Below are 27674 nucleotides of genomic sequence, written 5' to 3'. Positions count from 1 at the left end.
TTCCTCCCTTGGTGCTCTCATCTCCTCGTTTGGTCTTCAGTATCACCTTTACGCTGATGACATTCAGCTCTACATCTCTTCTCCTGATCTTTTCTCCTCCCTCCTCTCTCGTGTGACTGACTGCCTCTCAGCTATCTCTTCCTGGATGTCCTCACGCTTTCTTAAAATTAACATCTCAAAAACTGAACTTATTGTCTTTCCTCCGCCCAGACTCCAATCCCACCACGACCTCTCTATCGTTGTCAATAACTCCACTATCTCCTCTGTCACCCAACTCCGCTGCCTGGGTGTCACTCTTGACTCCTCTCTCACTTTTGCCCCCCACATTCAATCCCTCGCCCAAGCCTGTCGCTTCCAACACCGTAACATTGCCCGCATCCGTCCCTTTCTCTCTCAGGATGCCACCAAAACTATCATCCATGCTCTCATCATCTCCTGCCTCGATTACTGCAACCTTCTCCTTACTGGCCTCCCCCACTCCCACCTTGCCCCCCTCCGCTCTATACTCAATGCGGCTGCAAGACTCATCTTCCTCTCACGCCGCTCCTCCTCCACCTCTCCACTCTGTCTCGCCTTACACTGGCTCCCCTTCCCCTACAGAATCCTTTTTAAACTCCTTACCACCACTTACAAGGCTCTCTTCCAGTCTACTGCCCCTTATATCTCTAACCTCCTCTCCATTCACACTCCTGTCCGCTCCCTGCGCTCAGCCAATGATCGCCGCCTCTCCTCCACACTGATCACCTCTTCCCACTCTCGAATCCAAGACTTCTCCCGTGCTGTCCCCCTTCACTGGAACGACCTCCCTCGCTCCATCCGTCTCTCTCCCAATCTGTGCTCCTTCAAACGGGCACTTAAAACTCACCTGTTCCTCAAGGCCTACCAACCATCCATTTAACCTATCATCTCTTCTGCTCATCCTCCCTTGACCCCTCATCTCTCTCCCCTTTGATTCACTGGCTCCCTTTTGTGCCTGACTTTGTTTACCCTCCCTTAGGATGTAAGCTCGAATGAGCAGGGCCCTCTTCCCTCCAGTCTCCATATTCTGCTCCGTCTCTACTGTATCTGCCCTCCCGGAGTTTCTGAAGTACTGGTACTGTGCGTTTATTGTTCTGTACTGTTCTACCCTGTATAGTCTACTGTATAGTCTACTGTTTGTACTATGTGCGGCGCTGCGGAAACCTTGTGGCGCCCTACAAATAAACGATAATAATAATAATAATATATTCTCTTGTGAATCTGCCAACTTCTTGCCACAACAGATTTATGGTCAAGTTATTATGGCTGTAGTTAATATATGGTTTTCAGTGCCCACTGTCTATCCAAAAAAGGTCAAACAGCAGATTGTTCACCATTACCAATATCATTATGCAAGAAATTATCTTAACATGTTACAAAGACAGAACAGTTTGCTACAAAATCACTTAATATGTTATCTTCCAACTAAATGGAATTTAGTTATGTTTTGGTGACAGCAAAAAAAGCCACAAGTGACTTTGTTACGTTACATCCAAAATCAGTGGGAAATTTCTTTTTTTCATCTAAGGCAATAGCAACTGATGGAGGATAGTTTACAAAAACAATACAGGTTGGAATAGCCCAGCATTTCCTAGTGCTAGGAGATCGCATTGAGTAAAATGAAGCAGGCAGAAATAGCAGGCCAAGGTAGGTACTAAGATGCCAGTTTATAAACATTAGTCAAAGCTGCAGTGAGCTTGCTGAGTGGCTGGTGGTGGCAAGGATGTGTTGGGCATGATTTCAAATGCAGAAACATTTGTGTTTACAGTAGATGTAGTTAACTTATCCTTGGGTCCTCCCATCCACCACTAATTCATTAGAATAACAGGACAGGAGCAGTCCCAGATGGATGGCAGTTTAAAAAAATAACAAGTGAGCAAAGTCCAACATTTCCAAACCAGGCACTTCAGTCCCATGGAATTTACTGTTTTTGGCTAAGGTGATTGTATTGTTTGGACCTTCACCTTCTATTTGTGCGCGTTGGCACTCACTTTGTTGTATATTCACCCCTGACTGCCAATCTAACAGATGATTATTCAAACATTGTAACAGAACGAGAATTAACTATAGGGTCTGAGGGAATCACTGTTGTAAACAAGAGGACTAGTATAATTCCATATAGCAATTAATGCTGCAAATGAATGAATGAAATTATTGGATAATATATGAATGGCTTATCCATCCTTGCTGAGTTTTTCAACAACAGTTTTATCATCTGACTGAATTTTAACAAATAGAAGATTGATTTATTACAGATCTAAGTGACTTGAACATGATAATATTGTCACTGAATAAGACTACAGATGAATCTTTATTGAGTGGATGTAATATGATATCTTAATTAAGGCATTATTACCAATGCCCTATATGTGACATGTTGAACTAGGATAATAGCAATAATGGAATACAAAGTTTCTAACCATTCAAATATACTAGAGTTGCTTCTGCACTAATTAGTAGTGAACAGAGATACTACCATTGCTATGACAAGACAAAGTGAGGTATAATTATCCTGATATTATTCAAAGTAATAATTGATATAAAATACTTCAACAATGTTATAATATACCTAACAATTCAATGGTAATACTGACCCTCTTATATCAATGGTAATACTGACTTGCTAATTGTAAAAAATAATTGCAAGTCAAAGATTCATTCAGTCTATGAGAATTTAACTTTTTATTTTACTGATTAATCAACTCAGACCCAGGTGCTTAAAAATGCACTATAGTATATACAAATGAAATATGTATTTAACACAAATGAAATGTTTAGTTAACATAAATATACAACAAGGCATGGCAGTTTTTACTGCTTTTTATTTCACAGTTTGTACAATCACACTGTTAGTTCACTTACGTTTTTTAATCATTTCGCTGCTGATTGCATTAATCAGGATTAAGGATTTTTTTAACGAACATCAATAATGATTTAAAACTTTTTATTTAAAACAAAATAATAAGATACAGCCCTGAGTGCCCCAAACAAACACATTCCTTTTCCTTTCTTTCTTGAGATTACATAAAATTTTCTGTAAGCCTATAAAAGACAGCAGGCCTGATCCATTAAGGAAAGTAAGGCAAAAAAAAGGAGTAAAGTTGCTCCTTGGCTAAACCATGTTACAATACCAGGGGTACAAATTAGTTTATTATTTTGCACATAAGTTAAATACTGGCTGCTTTCCATGTAGCACACAAATACTTGATAGCTTTATTTTTACACTGAAATTTAAAGTTGATCTAGGACATGCCCGATCCCAACTATAAATATGTCCCCACATTTTAAGTGTACACCCCCCTCCAATGCAAAATGGTTTTGCTAAGGTGCAAAGTCACTCCTTTATTATGCTTATTTTCCTTAATGACTCGAGCCCAGTGAGTGGATCCTTACATGCTCACATGTAGATACCGTAAGCCCAGCTTTGTTTATGTACTTATATTTATATATATTTATTGCACAGATATGCATGGATCAGGCAGCAAGCAATATCTCCAGACAAACCAGAAGGATCAACCAATGCACAAATGTAGACAGTCTCATCCTGACACAAAAACAAGTTTGAGAGAAATAAAACCAAAAAGAGAAGATCCAGACAGTGACTCAAATACAGGTAGGATTGCTGGACCACACTGCAATAACACTTGGTCTGTTGATAGTAATAGGTTGAGGTTAGGTGTGACCAGTACAAATTGCAACTGTCTTAATCAAGAGTGTATAGTGTATGTAATAAGAATATAAAATGACACAGGACATACTCATTACAAGTATAGTGTAGTAGCCTGCCTCTCATTAGTTGCTGAATAACCAGAAGTAAAGCTGCGAGAAAGGAATATCAATCTTGGCACAGTTTTGAGTATAGCTTTAAGAAGAACGAGACGGGTCCGGGGGAGGTCAGTCAGGAGAAGGTTGCGGTAATAGAGGGGAGAAATTATTAGAGAGTGAATGTTTTCATAAAATCATGGGATAGAAGGCAATATTGACAGGAATAGGTGAAAGACTGGATGTGAGATGGAGGCGTCAAAGATGACAAGGGAATAGAGCAGAGAGTGGTGTTGTCAACATTGATGGATAGGTGAGGAGGAAACTCTTGAGGGAGGGAACACAAAGAGTTCAGTTTTGTTGAGTTTAAGAAAATGTTGTGGTATCAAGGAGGAGATGGCGGAGAGGCAGCAAGACACCCAAGAGAGTAAGGAAAGGAAGAGGTCAGGAGATGAAAGGAAGATCTTCAGCATAGAGGTGATACTGGAGGCCAAAGAAGCTGATGACTTCATCCAGGGCGGAGGAGGTGTACAGAGAGAAGAGCAGGGGGCTTAGGACTGAGCCCTGAGGGACTCCTGCAGGAAGCACTGATGTGGGAATGGAGGAGGAGGAGTCAGAGGGAGAAACAGAGAAGGAGCAGTTGGAGAGGTAGGAGGTGAAATAGGAGAGGACAGTATCATGAAGGTCAATCGTGTGAAGGGTGCACAATAAGACAGGTGGTCCATGGTGTCAAAGGGCACAGAGAGGTCCAGGAGTATAATCAGGAAGAAGTCACCTTTGGACGTGCAAGAAAGAAGATCATTGGTGACTTTGTTCAGGATGGTTTCTGTGGAGTAGAGGAGGCAGAAACGGGTTTGGGTACGAATTAACAACACTGAATCTGTTGAAAGTTAGGTTGATGACACCAAAATGTCGACAGTCTAGATTTCTATCTGACAGCATGGGAAAGTCCCAGGTTATACATAGACCTAGCGGCTGTCAGTTTTCAGTATGCGGCGGGAGCAAGCCTGGGTGTGACAGGATGGACCGCTTATGCCACCCTGTTTGTTGTTGATGGGAACTGGCTGGGTTTACTGTGCCACCATCCCCTTTCATTATTCCGAATTTGCCCCGCCTGCTGCAGTAGGCGGAGCCTCCTGCCTCCACTGAACTCCTTTATTTCATCCAGAACCACATTCCTTCTGGGTAAGTGTTGCTGCTAGTGTATTCCCGTGCTGGTACACCTGGACTGGTACCCCTGACCGCTTACTATGGATTAGGGTGCTGTGGATGGATCCCCCCAGGTCTATCACACTGGCCAGAGCTGCTGGGTAGCGGGCAGAGCGGTGAAACTAGGAGCTGGGTCCAAACTTCAAAACAGGCGGGGTACAGACTAGATTTAGGGTCTAATATGTAGGTCACAGCAATATTAAAGAAGTTGTCAAGCAGGGTCTTGAAGCGGAGTGATGTTTATTTAGCTCAAGTGTTCTGACAAAGACAGTTCCACTGATTAAAAGTATAAGTGGTCAGGTCAGATGGAACATCAGAATGATACATTTCAGTGTACAAGGGACCACTTTTTATACAGTTTAAGAGACTAGTCTTGGCAGGGGGTAAGCCAGACCCCTGATCTGAGAAGGCTCCACACAGACTGCAATATTTAATTCAAACATTAACATCAGTATGTACTCTAATCCTGCATCTAACACAGTTTAACTTCCACATCAAACTGATTTCCTCAGATTTCCATCAAATCTCAGGATGTTCTTAGATTTTAAATGCAATTTATACTTAACAAAACTTACATTTCTGTGGTATCCTACATCATGTGATGTTTACAATATTAAGACAGGTTCTAACACCCTTAACAAAAGCCACTCAGGAACTCATAGTAACGACCTCCTGTGGTGTGTTCAAGTGTTGGTCACTCACATTGAATAGACTTTATTAGTCTCAATGAGGACATCCTCTCGAAACTACACACAGACTGCCTCAAATAAATGCTTAAAAGAAATCAAACATATACCTCAGACATGAGTGCATATCCTCTAGCAAAGTAAAAACAAATGAGTTTCTTCCCTGGTCTCAGAAATAAAGATTTCCAAAATATACACAATATCAAAAATAAGTGCATTTGCAATTATATAAATAAGCGCCATGCACTATTTCCTTTAAATAAATTTATACAATAAGTTACTTATAAGTGATCCAGTCACACTGGGACTGGTTTGTCATTATGACAGGAGAAGCCCAAGCTACGGGTTCCCCTGCTATAGTGCCACCAGCCCCTGGCAAACCAAGCCAAGTGTTGGTTCTAGTAAAATCGCAGATATCTCATACTTTTTGTCTGCCTGGTTTTGCTAGTACCAGCACTAGGTTGGTAGCACTAGGGTTAATGTGACTGGGGAGGTGTGCACTTTTATGTTTTAAACCTTTATGTGCTGGCGACTGGTGGGTCTGGTGGGTTTTTTGCTGCCGGGTCCGCCGGGTGCCAGAACATGTTTTCATGTGTTTTGGGAGGGCGGGGGGCTAGTTTTAACTTACATTTATGTTTTTATTTATTTTTATCACTCTATTGTGTCTGCGTTCCATTGACTGTATAACCACTAGCCCATCAGCATTGCTTGTTTAATGTCGATATTGTGAATGTTGATATTACATTACGACAATCACAGTGTATACATTTGCAGCTTGTAGTCAGAATGAATCTGTTGACAGTCAGACTGTCGACATTTTGGTGTATTTTGGTGTATTGAATTGTTGACTATTTACATCTGCTAAAATAAACCACCATGTGCTTTGGACACACATACAATTGATTGAGCAATGCTTATTTTAAAACGATAAAATTACTTTAATAACACTTATGAAGGTGATGGTGAGGATGATGACAACAACATCTTGCAACTGTAGAGTTCATTGACAGCACTTTTAGCTTAGCTGCCTTAAGCCCATTGGTATCTAGTTTTGTGGGGGCCTAAACAAACCAAGCACTTCAGCCAGAATAGTAGCACTCCTTGCCGTTGAAGTGCTTGGTTTGTTAAACTGTAAATGTCCTTTTTAATATCCAACATAAGGATTGGTTGGAGGGCCCACTGACAATTTCATCTTGCACCACTTTTCTTTTCTTCCACTGCTGTGTGGAATTGTTTTCTACATGTGTTATGAACTGCCGTGTGTTTGTGCCTTTGCTCTGTCACTTAGCATCCAGCCAGCTCGCTGCTGTGTTTGGGACCCGTTTTGCACTGGATGAAAATAATATTGTGACCTGTGAGGTGATCAAAATTTACTGGAAATGACTGGAAGCTAGTGTTATTGAGGTTAATAATGTAGGGGGAAAAAGTGGTAAATTATGTTATTTTAGCATATGTTAGCAATTTTTCAAAAAAATACAGTTTTGCCAAAACATGAAGTTAATACAGATCCAAAGCCAAAACCAAAACACGGGGGTCAGTGAACATTCATAGTGTAAATATAGAGCAGGCAGCAATATAATTGGTAAAGGTAGTTATGTCATATGAAGCATTATTGTATATATTGGACAGCACAGTGGCTAAGTGATTAGCACTTCTGCCCTAGAGCACTGGGGTCATGAGTTCAATTCCCGACTATGGCCTTGTCTGTGAGCAGTTTGTATGTTCTCCTCGTGTTTGTGTGGGTTTCCCCCCAGACTCCAAAAACATACTGGTAGGTTATTTGGCAGCTAACAAATTGACCCTAGTCTGTGTGTGTGTCTGTGTGTGTTAGGGAATTTAGACTGTAAGCCCCAATAGGGCAGGGACTGATGTGAATGAGATGAGGTAAATTTTGGAGCCCTGATACATATGAATAGTTAATCAAATGTCATTAAATATATTTAAATAGATAAAAACATGTTTCTGTACATTTATATTTCCATGTTAAATGTATCATCTTACTTTGTAGGTAAGAAATACTTAACGACAAGGAATGAGCTCTCAGCCAACATCCACACCTTTATATCTACAAATATAAGCTCTAGCAGGACAAAAAACAGAGAAGAGGACACAGATCACTCTGTACATTCAGGTAAGATTAAGGCTTTAATTAAAGATAATGATGGATATACAGGATATTTGTTGACAAAAATTAGACATACACATCATTGTTTAAACAATTTAAAAAGGTATAAAAACAAATGAGACACATAGTAAGACATCTGCATAGAATACCTAATTGGTTTGCCGGCTGCTTCTGGATGGTCCACCCAGCAGAGGTCTATATGCTTCCCTACACTTCCCCCTAAAGAGCTGCCACTAAGTAAAGCTGCATCTGTATGGTCCACCTAGCACACATCAATGTGCCCCCTACTTCCGCCTCTTGGGAGCCTTCATTAGCTAGAAGTCTGTCTCAATGTGCAGAGAGGCTGAAATATGTCAAGTCAGTATGGGCATGATTCATTAAGGAACTTAAATTATGAAGTTTCTTATTTAAGTCTCCTGGACAAAACCATGTTAGAATGCAAGGGGTGCAAATTAGTTTTCTGTTTTGCACATAAGTTAGATGCTGACTGTTTTTTCATGTAGCACACAAATATCAACTTTAAATTTCAGTGTACAAATAAGCTATCAGGTATTTGTGTGCTACATGAAAAAACAGTCAGCCTTTAATTTATGTGCAAAACAAAATACTAATTTGCACCCCTTGCATTGTAACATGGTTTTGTCCAGGAGACTTAAATAAGAAACTTCTTATTTAAGTTCCTTATTGAATCAGGCCCTATATGTGTATAGATACATCTATGTTTGTCCTTCTACCACTTTATTTTCAGTCCTTTCGGTCAAATACATTTTTCAGTTTTCCTCTTCCTGAATGACATATTATTCATAACAGTAACACATAATGGGGGCTGGCTTTATGTCAAGTGGAAATTTTGTACAAGTGAAGCTTTTAATTATCTTATTTAGAGTGCCCTTGAAATTCACTTCTCAGGTCAAAGGCAACATATAAGTGCAAAACGGGTCCCATTAAAGGTTTTTAGGTCAAAATTAAATCTCTACCAATGGTGAGCTGGTGCAAAATGTAAGTGCTTTTGTAAAGTTAAAAATGGCTGTAGGCCCCTAGAAAAGTTCCTTATTTACCCATTTATTTATTTTTGATAATTTTCTCTAGCAATATACTTGTTTCTTTATAGACTGCACAGAAATGCATCCATTCATTTACAAACAACATTATCCGCAAAATTCCTTAAGAAATGATGGACAGAAATGCAGATCTGAATCTCATTCCATCACAAGATCAAACACTGCAGAAAAGAGACCCAGAGGAGAAGTACCAGATACTTGCACACATACAGGTAGGATCCTAGGATCCATAATAAGTAGATGTCTGGTATATGTAACAAGAACATAGAATTACAGGGAATTTAAAGCATTGACTACATTCATATCACTATTACCTAATTGAAAAACAGATCAGCTATTTTTCTAGCTAATTATGTATATGTACTGAAGTATTGGGACAATTTAATAGCCGCATATGGTGGACATTTATATGCATAGCATTAAAAAAGATGGTAGTTGGAACTGAATAATATGTGTGACAGAACTAAAGGGTTATTAAATCCCAGAAATTCTTTCTGCAGTGATTCAAACAAATTCACACTTTAACTGTGTAAACAATATAGGAGTTTGTTTAGGTTTGTTTTATGTTTTACCTATTTTACACTCTACTGTAATTACTGAGCCCTATTTTCACCATCTATTGGTCATCATCTTCTTCTTCTTCTTCTTCTTCTTCTTCTTTTTTTTCTTCTCAGCATATGTCAGATGGGAGTAGAGCATATATAACAAAGATTACATAAGACAGAACAGGCAAAAAAGACGATCTTATAATCTAAGGCGGAGTGACTGATACAAAACAGTGTCAGACAAGTGAGGATGTAGGTGTGCAGAGGGAGGGCCATTTGGAGAGGAACTGGGTGGTGGACTGGGAGGCTTTGATTAACAGGTGAGTTTTTTTGGAGTGTTTGAAGTATTGGAGACTGGTGAGTAGTCTGATTGGGTGTATGAGTGTGTCAGATAAGTAAGAAGCATCATGGTTATCAGTTGGGAGGTGAGGTTCTGGCCTTTGGTCTGGATAGAGTGTGGAGTGTGGAAAGGGTGGAAGGGGTTTGTGGTGAGAGATAATGTTGAAGATGTGGGTGGGGAGGCTGGGGGTTTTTGTAGGTTAGGGTAAGGAGTTTGAAATGGATTCTATTGGGAATGGGTAGCAAGTGTAGAAATTGGCAGAGATGGTAGGTAGAAGCAGAGAGAGGAAAATAAATCTAGCATCAGCATTGAGGATGGATTGAAAAGGGAATAGGTGGGTGAGGGCAAGGAAGGATCTTATTTTGGTGATGTCTCGAAGGTGGAAATGGCAAGTTTGGCAGAGGAACTGAATTAATGAATGGGAGTGTAAGGCATATGCATTTCTCAATAAAGACCGCACACTATAAATACAATATATTCTCTTGTGAATCTGCCAACTTCTTGCCACAACAGATTTATGGTCAAGTTATTATGGCTGTAGTTAATATATGGTTTTCAGTGCCCACTGTCTATCCAAAAAAGGTCAAACAGCAGATTGTTCACCATTACCAATATCATTATGCAAGAAATTATCTTAACATGTTACAAAGACAGAACAGTTTGCTACAAAATCACTTAATATGTTATCTTCCAACTAAATGGAATTTAGTTATGTTTTGGTGACAGCAAAAAAAGCCACAAGTGACTTTGTTACGTTACATCCAAAATCAGTGGGAAATTTCTTTTTTTCATCTAAGGCAATAGCAACTGATGGAGGATAGTTTACAAAAACAATACAGGTTGGAATAGCCCAGCAATACTGGTGCTAGGAGATCGCATTGAGTAAAATGAAGCAGGGAGAAAGAACAGGCCAAGGTAGGTAATAAGATGGCAGTTTATAAAAAGGACACAGGTAGCAGAAGTAGCTGAATTTACAAAGGCAATATTGGCCAGTGATTAGCAACATTAGTCAAAGCTGCAGTGAGCTTGCTTGGTGGTGGCAAGGATGTGTTGGGCATGATTTCAACTGCAGAAACATTTGTGTTTACAGTAGATGTAGTTAACTTGTCCTTGGGTCCTCCCATCCACCACTAATTCATTAGAATAACAGGACAGGAGCAATCCCAGATGGATGGCAGTTTAAAAGAAAACAAGTGGGCAAAGCCCAACATTTCCAAACCAGGCACTTCAGTCCCATGGAATTTACTGTTTTTGGGTAAGGTGATTGTATTGTTTGGCCCTTCACTAAAAGAAAACATTTCCAGTACAACAACAGTAGCAACAGCACCATGGCAACTCCACCAGATTTTGTGTGTGTCTTTTTGTTTGTATGTATGTGTATCTGGCCCTCAAGCAGCAAAAAGTCTGAATATGGAGTTTTGACAATAGATAAGGGTTCAGGCTCAGAGTGGGCATCTTCCTCAGTCTTCTCATTATGCTCTCAGGGCCTAATTCATGTTCGGATGTACGTCTATTTGTGCGCGTTGGCACTCACTTTGTTGTATATTCACTCCTGACTGCCAATCTAACAGATGATTATTTAAACATTGTAACAGAGCGAGAATTAACTATAAGGTCTGAGGGAATCACCGTTGTAGACAAGGGGACTAGTATAATTCTATTTAGCGATTAATGCTGCAAATGAATGAATGAAAATATTGGATAATATATGAATGGATTAAGTTTCCTTCAATGACAGTTTTATCATCTGACTGAATTCTAACAAATAGAAGATTGAATTATTACAGATCTAAGTGACTTGAACATGATAATATTGTCATTGAATAAGACTATAGCTGAATCTTTATTGAGTGGATGTAATATTGTATTTTAATGAAGGCATTATTGTCAATGCCCTATATGTGACGTGTTGATTTAGGAAAATAGAAATATGGGAATACAAATTTCCTAACCACTCAAATATACTAGAGTTGCTTCTGCACTATTTAGTAGTGAACAGAGATACTACTATTGCCATGACAAGACAATTTGAGGTATAACTATCCTGATATTATTCAAAGTAAGAATTGATATAAAATACTTCAACAATATTATAATATACCTTACAATTCTATACCCTCTTAAATCAATGGTAATACTGACTTGCTAATTATAAAAAATAATTACAAGTTAAAGATTCATTCAGTCTATGAGAATTTTACTTGCTACTGATTAATCAACTCAGATCCAGATGCTTAAAAAGTGCACTATTGTATATACAAATGAAATATGTATTTAATACAAATGAAATATGTATTTAACACAAATGAAATGTTTAGTTAACATAAATATACAACAAGGCATGGCAGTTTTTTCTGCTTTTTATTTCACAGTTTGTACAATCACACTGTTAGTTCACTTACGTTTTTTAATCATTTTGCTGCTGATTGTATTAATCAGGATTAAGGATTTTTTTAACGAACATCAATAAAGATTTAAAACTTTTTATTTAAAACAAAATAATAAGATACATCCATGAGTGCCCCTTTCTTTCTTGAGATTGCATAACATTTTCTGTAAGCCTATAAAAGACAGCAGGCCTGATCCATTAAGGAAAGTAAGGGAAAAAAAAGAGTAAACTTGCTCCTTGGCTAAACTATGTTACAATACCAGGGGTACAAATATGTTTATTATTTTGCACATAAGTTAAATACTGGCTGCTTTCCATGTAGCACACAAATACTTGATAGTTTTTTGTTTACACTGAAATGTACAGTTGATCTAGGACATGCCCTATCCCAACTATACATCTGTCCTCACATTTTAAATTTACCTCCCTCACCAATGCAACATGGTTTTGCTAAGGTGCAAAGTTACTCCTTTATTATGCTTATTTTCCTTAATGACTCAGGGCCAGTGAGTGGATCCTTACATGCTCACGTCTACATACCGTAAGTCCAGCTTTGTTTATGTACTTATATTTATATATATTTATTGCACAGATATGCATGGATCAGGCAGCAAGCAATATTTCCAGACAAACCAGAAGGATCAACCAATGCACAAATGTAGACAGTCTCATCCTGACACAAAAACAAGTTTGAGAGAAATAAAACCAAAAAGAGAAGATCCAGACAGTGACTCACATACAGGTAGGATTGCTGGACCACACTGCAATAACACTTCATCTGTTGATAGTAGTAGGGTGAGGTTAGGTGTGATCAGTACAAATTGCCACTGGCTCAATCAAGAGTGTATAGTGTATGTAATAAGTATATAACATGACACAGGACATACTCACTACAAGTATAGTGTAGTAGCCTGCCTCTCATTAGTTGCTGAATCATCTGACAATGGCAGTTAAAATAACTGTTTGATTGGTTTCAGTCTCAGGTCTATCAAGGTGATATTTCACTTATATAAAATATTGCATATGTTCTATATGTGCTCAGCAATTACAGTGTTTTATATGCAGGACATTTGTACATATTGTATTCTATGAGACAATGATGATAATGATATGGGGGCTGAATCTCCATACCAGAAGCTCTGATAATTTCATTGTCACATCACTTTTGTTTCTAACAAAATTCCATTAAATACCCATTTGACTATAATAACATAAATCTGTTGATGTAATAAGTCTTGGTCATGTTTTTCTTAATTACAGGAGAATTCACAAGGACAATTTCATTGTAAACTAAATAATGTAAAAACTCTAGAGGGGAGTGAAACAGTTTTGGGAATCCCATATTTATTATTATTATCCTTTATTTATAGGGTTCCACAAACATTTTTCAGCGTTGTACAAAAAGTGTACATAGCATTACAGGACAATACACAGCATATAGCGGTAACGTAGAAGGTATGGATAAGGATTGGAAGAGGACATGAGAGAAGAGGATACTGCTCACAAGAGCTTCAATCTAAAGGGGAAGGGACAGACAAACAATTGAGTCAGTGTAAGGGGAACTAGAAATCAAATCAGTAATAGTGGGTGAAATGAAGAGGGTAAAAGAGGTTGAGGTAAACTTCGTGTATGAAAAACTGTACACAGAGAAGAAAGATATGAGGGTAGGGTAGTGGGTATATGGTGGGATGGTATGCTTTAATGAACAGGTGGGTTTTTATGGAGCACAAAGCTTTGCAGGCTATGGGATATTCTGATAGAATGAGGGAGATCTTTCCGGAGTATGGGCAGCACTGGAAAAATCATGGATGTGAGCAGGGCCACCATCAGAAATCATGGGGCCCAGTAAAAAAGAAGCAGGCAGGGCCCCCCGATGACCCCCCCACCCAATGAACCAGGGCCATCTTTCCGACTGCGCACGATGGGCAGGTGCCTGAAGGCCCAGGGGAAAAGGGGGCCCATGGCAATGAAATAAAAATCACTGAACGTAATCAGTTAAGTTCAGGTAAGTTGAGGGGGCCCCTAATATATATATATATATATATATACACACACACACCCATCAAATATTAGCATTGTCCCTACTAGAATCACAACATTTCACAGACTCTCCTGCTCTCTCCTACCTGTTCTTCTTTACCCACCTGTGGCTGCAGGTTTCTTTTAGTTGCTGCTTGTCTGGATTCTGGAATGTTGGGGGCCCTAGTTGGAAACAAAAATGGGTACATATAGAAAATTACAGCCAGCCCCGGCGTTAAATCAATAGCACCCACAATTAATAATTAGGCCTTCCTCCAACCCCAACATTAAAATAACAGTATTCACATTTAATAAATAAACCTATTTCCCCCCCTACAAACAGCCCCAGCAGTAATTAATAGTATTTAAATTTCAGAAATATACCTATCACTGACATTAAATAATTCATAGTCACATTTAATAAAGTGACCTCATTCTCCCCCAGATTCAGTAACCCCCAAACCACGCCATAAAAGTAATAGTCTGCACTATAAAATTACCCAACCATTACCCCACAAACAAACTTGCACCCATTAATTAGCCACCACCTACCTCACACTATATTTCCACAAGCCCCCTGTACCATCACACACACATTACTGTACCCCTTCATCTCCATGTTGTGCCCCCTTATGATCACACTGCACCCTCCATGCTGCTTTTCCCCATTCACCTGGCCCCCATTATCACACTGTGCCATCCTGCCCCCCCCCCCTCCATCACTCGGTGACTTTCTGCTGCCCCCCCCCTTTTCCTCATACTGTGTCTCTCTCTGCCCCCTTTTTCCTCATACTGTCTGTGCCTCTCCCCCCATTTCTCTTCATACTGTCTGCGCCTCTCATCGTTCACAGACCTTTGGAGGAATTATCCCGAAGAGAAAGTTAACATTAGATATTAACTTTGTCTTAGGGTTAATTCCTCCAAAGGTCTGTGGAGAATACTAAAACAATAGATATACATATGCGCTCAATATCAGACTAGGTGACACACTTGCAGCAGCGGGGGAACCAAGGAATCCCTCCTTGTAGATACAGTACAAATAAATATGTTCCAACTGCGCTCGCGAAGTGTTAGTGAAGAAAAAGGGTGAATATTGTAGCAGAATAAATGAAACACATCATATACAATGGCTGGATATAACAAAAATAAAGGTGGTGTATCAATGCATACCATAGAGTGAACTGCAAAATGATCTGAATAGAGAAAAAAACCAAAAAAGAGCATAAAATCCTTGGCTCTATGAGTCCACAAAAAAACACACAATGTCTCTGAGGAACACTAGTAGGATATGGAAGTTGCTGTCAATGGAGTGTAAACCAAATAGGGATCAATCCGGAAATCCACACATGTCCACGTTTGTTAGGATATACCTCAAAAAGAAGAAGGAAAAGAAAGGGAATGAGGGAGGGGGGGGGAAGAAAATTGGAGAGTGAAAAGGAGAAAAGAAGAAAAAAAGAGAAAAAGAAAAGAAGAAAAAAGAGGGTAATATCAGCTGGTGATATGTGTTATGATTGATACACAGTGATATTGTAGTAAGGAATACAACTTGCTGACTGAACAAACTCATGTGACCAGGGGGGGTTGACTAAAAACAGTTTAATAAGACCCAATATTGGCCATAACGATCAACTACAGTGAATCATGCACAGCATGAAACGCTAACTGAAATATAAACAGAAAAACATGTGAGCAATAAAAAGTGGAAGATGAAGTGATGACCGGAGTGTGCACCACCAAACTCACGCTAGTGTTGGTAAAACGGCGTGGAAGCGTTGCTGGATGAATGAGAATCAAGGTCCAATGATCTCCTTCAGGATGGAACTCCAGAACAGGCAGGCTGGTTGCAAACGTCGGATCGTGTACGCCGGAATCCGCGGGTGAGATGCGTTCCACAGTGGAGCGCAGAGTCACTTCCTATCTACGGATGCCGGAATGAGTCAAAAAGGTGTCCCAACGCGTTTCATCTCAAACGGAGACTTCTTCAAGGGTAATTGAGCAGAGAGTAATGCGCTGTTAAATAGAGGAGTTCCTGGGAGCCGTTAATTGATGCATAAAATGCTGATTGGATGATAAAGTAAATAAATGCACTGATACACCACCAGTACATAATCATGTGTTGCAGAAAAAGACCACAACACACAGAGAGGGATAAATGATAAGAAAAAATAAACATAAAGCAAAAAAACAAAAAAAACAACAACAGCAGCAGTGGATAAAATTATGAAACAAACGGCAAAGATGGATAACGTTAATAAACAGGAAGGGAGTTAAATTGGTCCAATAGTATAGATTATCGAGAGAAGGTAATATGTGTGTTTAAACCATAAGATTGCATATTGAGGTATAACAGACTCACTAGAACTAGAGTGCTGTGTACACCATACTCAAATACAAACAGATCTCATGAATGACCAAAGACAGAACATTAAAATAACATATATATGACTCATAAAAGAACATGCTTTGATTACATTGGTTAAGATAAACTCAAAAATTGTTTAAAAAATTGTGTTGACCAGAGAATAGATTTAAAAAAATGTTTGTGTTGACCAGAGAGGGAGGGACTGAATCTAAAATTTCTTTGTAGTGAGAACATTAGTTATAATAATTGGAAATAACATGAAATTGTGTGGTTATAACGATTGAAAGTAACACAGGATGGTGCATACTAAAGAAGGAGAAGTCAAAGCTAAACCTCCTTATAGGATGAAGGTGAGTAATAACACATACAGACTATATAGATCATAATCATTATATATATATACAGATGATAGTGAGTCTTAAGTCGTATTTACTAATTGATATGAATTAGTTAATAAATGCAGAGTGAACAATAATGCCTGGCAAAACAGAGGTACCTCATTACATAATAACAAGGATCTTGAAACACATCTGTCGTACAGTAGAATATGTAGAGATAAGATATACGGGATATATGGGAGTATACTTACCCGGGTAAGTATACTCCCATATATCCCGTATATCTTATCTCTACATATTCTACTGTACGACAGATGTGTTTCAAGATCCTTGTTATTATGTAATGAGGTACCTCTGTTTTGCCAGGCATTATTGTTCACTCTGCATTTATTAACTAATTCATATCAATTAGTAAATACGACTTAAGACTCACTATCATCTGTATATATATATAATGATTATGATCTATATAGTCTGTATGTGTTATTACTCACCTTCATCCTATAAGGAGGTTTAGCTTTGACTTCTCCTTCTTTAGTATGCACCATCCTGTGTTACTTTCAATCGTTATAACCACACAATTTCATGTTATTTCCAATTATTATAACTAATGTTCTCACTACAAAGAAATTTTAGATTCAGTCCCTCCCTCTCTGGTCAACACAAAAAATTTTTTAAATCTATTCTCTGGTCAACACAATTTTTTAAACAATTTTTGAGTTTATCTTAACCAATGTAATCAAAGCATGTTCTTTTATGAGTCATATATATGTTATTTTAATGTTCTGTCTTTGGTCATTCATGAGATCTGTTTGTATTTGAGTATGGTGTACACAGCACTCTAGTTCTAGTGAGTCTGTTATACCTCAATATGCAATCTTATGGTTTAAACACACATATTACCTTCTCTCGATAATCTATACTATTGGACCAATTTAACTCCCTTCCTGTTTATTAACGTTATCCATCTTTGCCGTTTGTTTCATAATTTTATCCACTGCTGCTGTTGTTGTTTTTTTGTTTTTTTGCTTTATGTTTATTTTTTCTTATCATTTATCCCTCTCTGTGTGTTGTGGTCTTTTTCTGCAACACATGATTATGTACTGGTGGTGTATCAGTGCATTTATTTACTTTATCATCCAATCAGCATTTTATGCATCAATTAACGGCTCCCAGGAACTCCTCTATTTAACAGCGCATTACTCTCTGCTCAATTACCCTTGAAGAAGTCTCCGTTTGAGATGAAACGCGTTGGGACACCTTTTTGACTCATTCCGGCATCCGTAGATAGGAAGTGACTCTGCGCTCCACTGTGGAACGCATCTCACCCGCGGATTCCGGCGTACACGATCCGACGTTTGCAACCAGCCTGCCTGTTCTGGAGTTCCATCCTGAAGGAGATCATTGGACCTTGATTCTCATTCATCCAGCAACGCTTCCACGCCGTTTTACCAACACTAGCGTGAGTTTGGTGGTGCACACTCCGGTCATCACTTCATCTTCCACTTTTTATTGCTCACATGTTTTTCTGTTTATATTTCAGTTAGCGTTTCATGCTGTGCATGATTCACTGTAGTTGATCGTTATGGCCAATATTGGGTCTTATTAAACTGTTTTTAGTCAACCCCCCCTGGTCACATGAGTTTGTTCAGTCAGCAAGTTGTATTCCTTACTACAATATCACTGTGTATCAATCATAACACATATCACCAGCTGATATTACCCTCTTTTTTCTTCTTTTCTTTTTCTCTTTTTTTCTTCTTTTCTCCTTTTCACTCTCCAATTTTCTTTCCCCCCCCCCTCCCTCATTCCCTTTCTTTTCCTTCTTCTTTTTGAGGTATATCCTAACAAACGTGGACATGTGTGGATTTCCGGATTGATCCCTATTTGGTTTACACTCCATTGACAGCAACTTCCATATCCTACTAGTGTTCCTCAGAGACATTGTGTGTTTTTTTGTGGACTCATAGAGCCAAGGATTTTATGCTCTTTTTTTGGTTTTTTTCTCTATTCAGATCATTTTGCAGTTCACTCTATGGTATGCATTGATACACCACCTTTATTTTTGTTATATCCAGCCATTGTATATGATGTGTTTCATTTATTCTGCTACAATATTCACCCTTTTTCTTCACTAACACTTCGCGAGCGCAGTTGGAACATATTTATTTGTGGAGAATACTGCTTGCACTAAACGGATCTATATGTCTGTTCCTACTGTGAACATTTTATGGGAAATTCCCTCTATGCATTTGTGCTAATTTATAACCTATGCCTGATGTGTATATATTTTTTTTTTAGTTATATGGATATATATCTTGGCACTATACTTTGGAGTGATCACTCTTGCTGTTATTTTGCTATGTCATTTATATACATTTTTTTCCATCTTATATATTAAATTTGATACTCACTACATATTAAGGGTACCTCGGTCCCTTTAATGTGCCAGGGAAATTATTGTTTTTCTATACTCTAAGCAATAATGCTTAGTTAAAGTAAGTATATTAAAGGTAATGGACCTGATTCAATAAGGAAAATTGCACCTTGGCAAAACCATGTTGCATTGGAGGGGAGATAAATTTAAAAGGGCATGTGTTAGATGAACTTTAAATGTCAGTGTAAAAATAAAGCTTTCAAGTATTTGTATGCTACATGAAAAGCAGCCACTATTGTCCTTATGTGCAAAATAATTTGCACCCCTTGTATTGCAGCATGATTTTGCCAAGGTGCAAAGTTACTCATATTTTTGCTTTCCTTTCCTTAATGAATCAGGCCAAATGAGTATAATATTTGTGTTATACATTATTTGTATATCGACATTTTAATTAGAATGTCAGTTCATATAAAACCTGCTTTCATATAAGATGGCTTAGAGTTGTGGTTAAATCATTTGTATAACTGATCCTCAGTAATGTTTTATCACATTGGTCACTGGAAGAGATGTACCTGATAGCTTGATGCATCTCAACCACGAGGCATGGAGTCTAACTCTCTTTCAGTGTTGACCAGGGACCCCTGCAAGGTGGTACGGGCATGGCTGCGTGAAGCGTGCAGGTTTCGGCCTTTGTGAACAGTTCTAGTGAGGTAGCTGGTGGTAAACTGATATGGATTGTGGATGAACCAAATCAAAACCAGCATGGAAAGAGCAGATACCAGAGAGTAGGCAAAAGAGTTGTCTGGAATAGCTGAAGTCAAACCAGATAACAATGATATTCCAATTTGTTAGGAGATGACTTGGTCAGGACAGGAGTGTGAGTGGAAGAGTTTCAATAGGTTTCTTAAATTTTAGATTAAGTATAAATATAAGAAACCTTAATTTCACACATTAAACTGTTAGGATTTTTGTCTATGGAATACATACTGTATATATTCTGACAAAGAGACTTATTTGCTACATATGTGCATTATTACACAGTGGCCTAGTGGTTAGCACTTCTGCCTCTCAGCACTGGGGTCATGAGTTCAATTCCCGACCATGGCCTTATCTGTGTGGAGTTTGTATGTTCTCCCCATGTTTGCGTGGGTTTCCTCCGGGTGCTCCAGTTTCCTCCCACACTCCAAATACATACTGGTAGGTTAATTGGCTGCTATCAAAAATTTACCCTAGTCTCTCCCTGTCTGTCTCCCTCTCTGTCTGTGTTTGAGTGTGTATCTATATTAGGGAATTTAGACTGTAAGCTCCAATGGGGCAGGGACTGATGTGAATGAGTTCTCTGTACAGCGCATGCGGAATTAGTGGCGCTATATAAATAAATGATGATGATGGTGATGATGATTACTGTTACTCGCAGCTCTGTGAGACGGGAGCAACAATCTGCGTTAAAATTACTGTACTAACAGTAATAGTACGCACTATTACCGTAGTAACGCTAATAGTGCTCAGACCGCTTTATTCTTGAGAATTCCCTCTATATTATATTATATTATATTTGCATTAAATGAATAATTATTCAAAATGTGAAGTCTTTTAAACATGAAATCAAGTCAGGTTTCTAAGGCTCTATGGAACTTTTACTTGTCAGACACATTCTCCTTTGAACCCTGAACAATTTCAATAATTTCCACTGAAGTTAGCAATTAAAGATAGCAGTTTTTCATTATTCTTGTGCTTTTCATATTCTTAGCCATTTTACAGCTAATATGGTACCACCCCATGTTTAAGTCACAAAGTGTACTTTGTCAACATAATTTAAACCGGCTCATTCAATTAGGCCACGTAACCCTATCGCATTATTCATCACACTCCAATGCATTTTATTATAAACACTGGCATTATGAAAAACTATAAATCTATCTGTACACATCAAAACTGTTTATCATTCTATAACCATGTTGTTTTGATTTACAGGTCTTTTATCAATTGTCCAACAGATTGACCAAGAATGTGCAACTTGGAAGGTTCCTGAAAATGTGGATGACGTTAACTTACGATTTCTACAGAAATTGCTGGCCTTAGATAAAACTGCAAGACACTGTATTCTTCACCAGAGAGATAGACAAATAGGAGGCAGTATAGATTATGAAATACAGTATGATAATAATGTTAATTTCAACAAGTTTGACTCTGTTCACCCTCTTGATGTTCTTTGTGATATCTTGAATCATTCATGTAGAGACAATATTTCACAGCAACAAATTGTATCAAAAATGTCCATGTGTCAATTTGCTGTCCCTCTGCTGCTCCCTGCTGGTGATGGTTCAAACTGCACCTTCATGTTATGGGCAATGAGAGATATTGTGAAAAAATGGAGTCCTCAATCATTAGACGATAGTAAGGGGTTCAGAGAAGACAACTTAGTAAACATCTCTATGCCTTTTTTTTCCTTTGTCAGATTGGGAAAATGTAACTTATCAAAGTCTAAAATACTAAATCAAGTGCTCAGTCCTGATCAGCAAAACCATAATTTTCATGTACACAGAGATATGGATGGTGGAAATAGTGTAAGGGAAACCTCAGATGGGCTGGTAGAGATATGCTGGTATTTACCAAGTGGACAGGAAGGTTTAGATACTTTCATTGAGCCAATTGCTGTCACTAATCTGCGCGGAGATCTGGAAGCTCACAACAAACAGTTCAACTTCTTATCCTTTATATCATCAGCCATGTTCATATTTGTTGAGAGTATAAATGAGAGACAATATGAGCTGCTTTCCAAGTTACAAAATGAAAACACAGAGTATTTCCTTGTGATTAATGCAAGTGACGGGAAACCAGGAGAAGAGACAATGACATTCCTGAAAGATCTACTGACAAGTCAAAGGGTGAAAAGACAGAATGTAATAATTAAGAATAGAAGTATTAATGAGTCACAGATTGTAATTAAATTACAGACAGCAATAAACAGGTTAATAAAAAATGCTCCAACATTATTAAACTTAAAGCAAATTGCAGACAGCGCTACAGAATTCAATATAAAAGTAGATGAGAGTTATCAGGACTGTCAGGAAACAAGATCAAAAGCTCTGGAAATTATACGTGAGATACAGGATATAGCACATTATAAGAGAACAACAATGAAACTTCAAGGAGACCTCTGGAAACAACTGACTAAAGCAGAGAAAGAATGCTGTAGAATGAGAGAACTGGGAGATAGAGATGCAGAGGAATATAAATCACAGCTTCAGACAGAAATACTTAACTTACGAAATCAGCAAACTAAACAATATATGCCTGAAGGAATTAAAATATTTCTAAGAGCAATTACAAATAAATCTTCCTTAAAGAAACAACTGTTTCTAAAATGGTTAAAAATAAGTCTTGACACACTTGGAAGAAGAGATCTGTCAGTGCTACAGGCTGAATATAGGAACCGATGCAAGGACTTATCAGTGAATGCATGTGAGCTAAAGAATATAGATCAAAGAATAGCCGACAAAACTTTAGGTGTAGAACATTTTCTGCGTGAGTTGGGGCAGTTTTATGAATCAGAAAGTTTCATGATGAACAGAGAAAAAAAAACAGATAAAAGAAAATTTTGGAACCTCCCAGGAGTAGCTGCTGATCTCCTGCTGGATGGGTTCCCATTGGAGCTGATCGATGGAGACGCCTCCAACATCCCCCTGCAGTGGATAACTGATGTCCTGACTGAGCTGGACAACAAGACAGGAGGACACTGCAGGATGAGAGTAATAACTGTGCTGGGAGTGCAGAGTACGGGGAAATCCACCCTTCTGAACACCATGTTTGGTTTACAGTTCCCTGTGGCCAGTGGACGATGTACACGAGGAGCCTTCATGACTCTTGTTAAGGTGAAAGAGACCTTCCAGGAGGATCTGGGCTGTGACTTTATTCTGGTGGTTGACACAGAAGGGTTGAAATCGTTGGAATTAGCTTCTCTTGAGGGCAGTTATGAACATGACAATGAGCTGGCAACATTGGTGATTGGGTTGAGTGATATCACCCTAGTCAATATGGCAATGGAAAATACAGAAGAAATTAAAGATATACTACAAATTGTAGTTCATGCCTTTCTAAGGATGAAAGAAATTGGAAAGAAACCCAACTGTCAGTTTGTACATCATAATGTGAGTGATGTTTCTGCTCATGTGAAAAATAGGAAAGCTAGACAAAAATTTCTTGAACAGTTGAATGAAATGACAAAAGTAGCAGCAAAAATGGAGAAAAGAAGTGATATTTATAAATTTTCTGACATCATTTACTGTGATCTCGACAAACACTCTTGGTATATTCCTGGATTATGGCATGGCATACCCCCTATGGCCTCAGTTAATTTTGGTTACAGTGAAAATATTAATAAGTTAAAAACATCCATTATTAGAACTCTGCAATCTATGCCTGGAAAGCCTCAGACCATTGGGGAATTTACAGAATGGATAAAAAGTTTGTGGAATGCAGTGAAACATGAAAAATTTGTTTTCAACTTCAGAAATCAGTTGGTGACTGAGGCCTACAACCAGCTTTGTATCCAGTACTCAGACTGGGAATGGAGGTTCCAGAAAAGTGTTCACCATTGGATGTTAAAGACAGAAACTCTAATATACAATCTACCATACGATAAATTAGGAGCAGATTCTTGGAATAACATAAAAGATGAAATGTATGAGTTACTGAATAAAGAGGAGAGGATCATGTCTCAATCCCTTGAGGAATATTTTGAGGGTGACTATGACAATGCCCATCTCTTGGAGATGTTCAGAGGAGACTTCTTCAGGAGTGTGAAGTATATCAGGAAGGAGTTAGAACATTTTATAATTGATAAGTGTGAGAAGGCATTTCGTATCCAAAAAGATAAATGTCAGATCCACGTCATGCAAGCCCAGTACATAGACATAGTTGAAGAAAAAGTGGCAGATATTTTGGAAGAAAAGAGAAAAATTAAATGTATATTAAACTCTGAACAATTGAATAAAGAATTTGAGATAATGTGGAGAGAAACATTAGCTGCTTTACAACTAAGTAAACTAGTAAAACGCAACATTGACCACATAATCATTCAGCATTTGAAACAAGACATGAAGTGTGACGATGGATCCATCAACAACAAGCTGCGTAATCTTTCTAGTCTTAATGAATATAAAGAGAAGAAATTTGTGATGAATTCAATGTATTTATGCAGCAAATCTAGTGAAAGAATGAAGCTTGCAAATGAGCTTGCTTTATCTTTACTCAATAAATGCGATCATTATGTTACTGAGTGTGTTAGTAGCAAAGAGGACTTCAATGAGATATTTTCCAAAGAATTATTTAAAATGATTAATAAAAGACTGAATAACCATGATGTTACATCTCTTCAGACTACAAAATTATTTGAGCTGGACCTTAAGCTTCATATTTTAGGTAGTGCAGCCTGGAAGTTCCAGAAGATGCACAATGACTTTGTTCAAAAAAATGACCCAAGTCACTGTTTGCAGATGCTGAAACCAGAATACTTCTCCATGTTCCAAAGTGTATTTGAAAAAAGAAACGAATGTCAACGTAGAGCTGAACAATTCTGTGATCTGTGTTTGAAACCAGCAATCATTGATCACATTAATAAATATCTTGGCAAGGAGATAGTGGAAGACATTTTGCAGAAAAATGGTCCTCAGGAATTCAAGAGTAGAAAACGTTTCCAGTGTTTGGTACTTCAAAGGTTGCTAACTAGAAATTCATGTCCGCAATATGTAGAGTACATCAACAACTATGAGAGTTTTGTCACAAGTTGGATCTCACAGTACATTGTAGAACATTATAATCGCCAAAAATATGTTAAGAAATTGCAAGTAAAAATTCTGAGCTCGTTGACAGCAAAACTTCAAGAAGCTCTGACTCACACAAGTACTCTGCAAACTGAAGGTGTATCTGATTTTTTAGCCAAATTTTGCAACATTTTGCAGAAAGAGCTGGTTATTTCTCAGAATAATGTGAAAGTTGTTGTTTTCCAAAGTAATTTGCATATTATAAAGTTTGCTAATGACGTTGGATCATATCTTTATGACTTAGAGGAGCAAATAAAAAAGGAAATAAATTCAGCAAGTGCAGGATCTGTGCTCTCACAGGTAACACTGAAACCTCAGGAGGAATTGGTAAAGAAGGTGATTGGATGCAGGAAGCAGTGTCCATTCTGTAAAGCCCCCTGCGAGGCTGGAGGAGGTGACCACAAGGAGCACTTTGCTTCACTCCATCGACCGAGGGGATTAGCACAACATAAAGATGAACAAACAAAAGCTCTGGACCATTCTATATGTTCTACAAATGTTATCTCCAATAAGTGTTTCAGTAATGCAGACACAGAGTGGAAGCCTCATCCATACAAAGATTACCGCACATATTACCCAGACTGGGCCATCTATCCTGACATGACGGCTGATGCCTCAGATTACTGGAAGTTTGTTTTAAAAGAGTTTAATGATTTATTTGCAAACATGTACAATGCCGAACCAGCTAATCTTCCAGAAGACTGGTACAGACTAACGGAGGATCATGCTCTCAGCAACCTGAAGACAACATTCAATAATTATTAAATTCACTGTTGGAAAACTCAGAATGTGCTGTAATGGCTAAAATGGTGAAATCTGCAAGTCATATTTATAACTCTCACAACATTAGAAGTTTGTTATTTGATTTCACAATTTATTCATGATGGATGGTCGTTGTGTATTTTTTTCAGAGTAAATTGCTGTTTGGACTATATTTTAATTTCCTCTTTTGTTGTAAATAATATTATACAGCATATTATGCTTTGTTTATAACTATCATGTTAGTATCTAACCGAAGAAATCATTAATACCATTATCCAGTTACGCAGTAAATAAAATTATGTAAATAATGTTTCAATTTAAATATATTACATATTGAGAAAATATATACCAAACGCACAACGAAAAAACATGGGGAAATAACAGGGTATCATTATTATTTTTGAACATTATTTTTTTGTTCACTATGCACCAGACCAAATCAAACATCAATTTAGGAATTAATAACATAGTACCAACCTCATCATTTGAGATTTTATTAATATTTAATGTTAGTTTGCCTAGGATCTCATTACGTCACTGTATTCAATCTCTTAACTCATGTTTGTCTGTCTCCAGTGTTGATGTGGGTCCTTGTATAACAAATTACAGCAAATCAGATTATCAGAATGTACACAACAACACAAAGTGTTTCAAGAGGTCAGTGCACTGATACGGTAGATGCTGACTTGCTTTCATGTTATTTTTTAAGTGAAGATAGTGCTGCTTTTGAAAGGGTCAATGTCACGATGTTAGAAGATTACTGGAGGCAATCAGTAAGCCACAGAGTGAGAGTTAGAAAGTGGGGGTAGGAGGGTACCACAGCAGCACAGAGTAGTGATGTAAGACGTGTGTCAAAATGGTGCACAAAGATTGTGATGTCAAACACACTCTTAACAAACCAACTCATATATCCAACGTTTTGATGTATAAAATGTAAAAACGCTCAGATTTACTGGATTCGCTATAGCTCCTTAATTCACTTGAATTGTGTTTATTTATAACATAGCACTATGCTATTGAGCTTTCTTTCCAAATAAAATTGAAGTATGTATAATGTTAGCCCGCAGGGCCGTAGAGAAAGGGTACATGCACCATATACGAGGTATGTCTATTAAATAGCGAGACTGTGATTCCACCTAGTAAACAAAGCAGTCAGAACCGGTTATAACTGGTACGTAGTAACCTTGAACCAGTCTGAACCTGCATGACAAGCTGCAACACTCTATGATGTTCAGTTGATTGTGAGTCGCCATTTAGTTTGGTTGTGTTTTCTGTAGAGTGCCGAAAAATGGTAAGTTTAAAGTTGAACAACGTGTCAATTTGAAATTTTTAGTAAAATTTCACAAAACACCAACAGAATGTTTTCAATGCTTACTACAGCTTATGGGAATGACTGCCTGTCTCCTGCGCGTGTGTTTGAGTGGCACAAAAGATTTAGCGAGGGACGTTAGAATGTCAAAGATGATGAACGCCCTGGACGACCTTGCACTTCAAGAACCGAAGAAAATGTAGAAAAAATTAGATTGTTCGAAAAGACCACCGACTCAGTGTTCAAATGATAGCTGAATCCGAGAACATTGACAAAGACACTGTATGGAAAATTTTGCGTGAGGATCTTAACATGACGAATGTTTGTGCAAAGATGGTCCCAAGGGTTCTCACACCAGAGCAAAAAGAGCGTTGCAAGGAATGTTGTGTTGACATTCTGCAGCAACTTGACACAGACCCAAACCTGTTTCATAAAGTAATCACTTGTGATGAGACCTGGATCTTCCAGTACGATACTGAAACCAAAAGACAGACAATGCACTGGAAGACACCATCGTCACCAAGAATGAAAAAAGCAAGTCAAAGCA

General features: G+C 38.1%; 1 protein-coding gene across 1 annotated transcript; it reads left to right on the top strand.

Annotated features, from left to right (window-relative positions):
- The first annotated feature begins 1637 nt into the window (after nt 1–1637).
- Nucleotides 1638–25822, top strand: LOC142098429 (interferon-induced very large GTPase 1-like). The gene is made up of 6 exons (XM_075181277.1): nt 1638–1665; nt 3482–3631; nt 7684–7806; nt 8912–9073; nt 12728–12877; nt 21206–25822. The coding sequence occupies exons 1-6, from the start codon at nt 1638–1640 to the stop codon at nt 25819–25821; spliced, it is 5229 nt and encodes a 1742-aa protein (XP_075037378.1). The 3' UTR covers nt 25822.
- The last annotated feature ends 1852 nt before the right edge of the window (nt 25823–27674 follow it).

Source organism: Mixophyes fleayi, chromosome 7 (genome assembly GCF_038048845.1).
Source record: "Mixophyes fleayi isolate aMixFle1 chromosome 7, aMixFle1.hap1, whole genome shotgun sequence".
NCBI classification, from domain to species: Eukaryota; Metazoa; Chordata; class Amphibia; order Anura; family Limnodynastidae; genus Mixophyes; species Mixophyes fleayi.
This window is presented reverse-complemented; position numbering and strand designations above follow the sequence as displayed.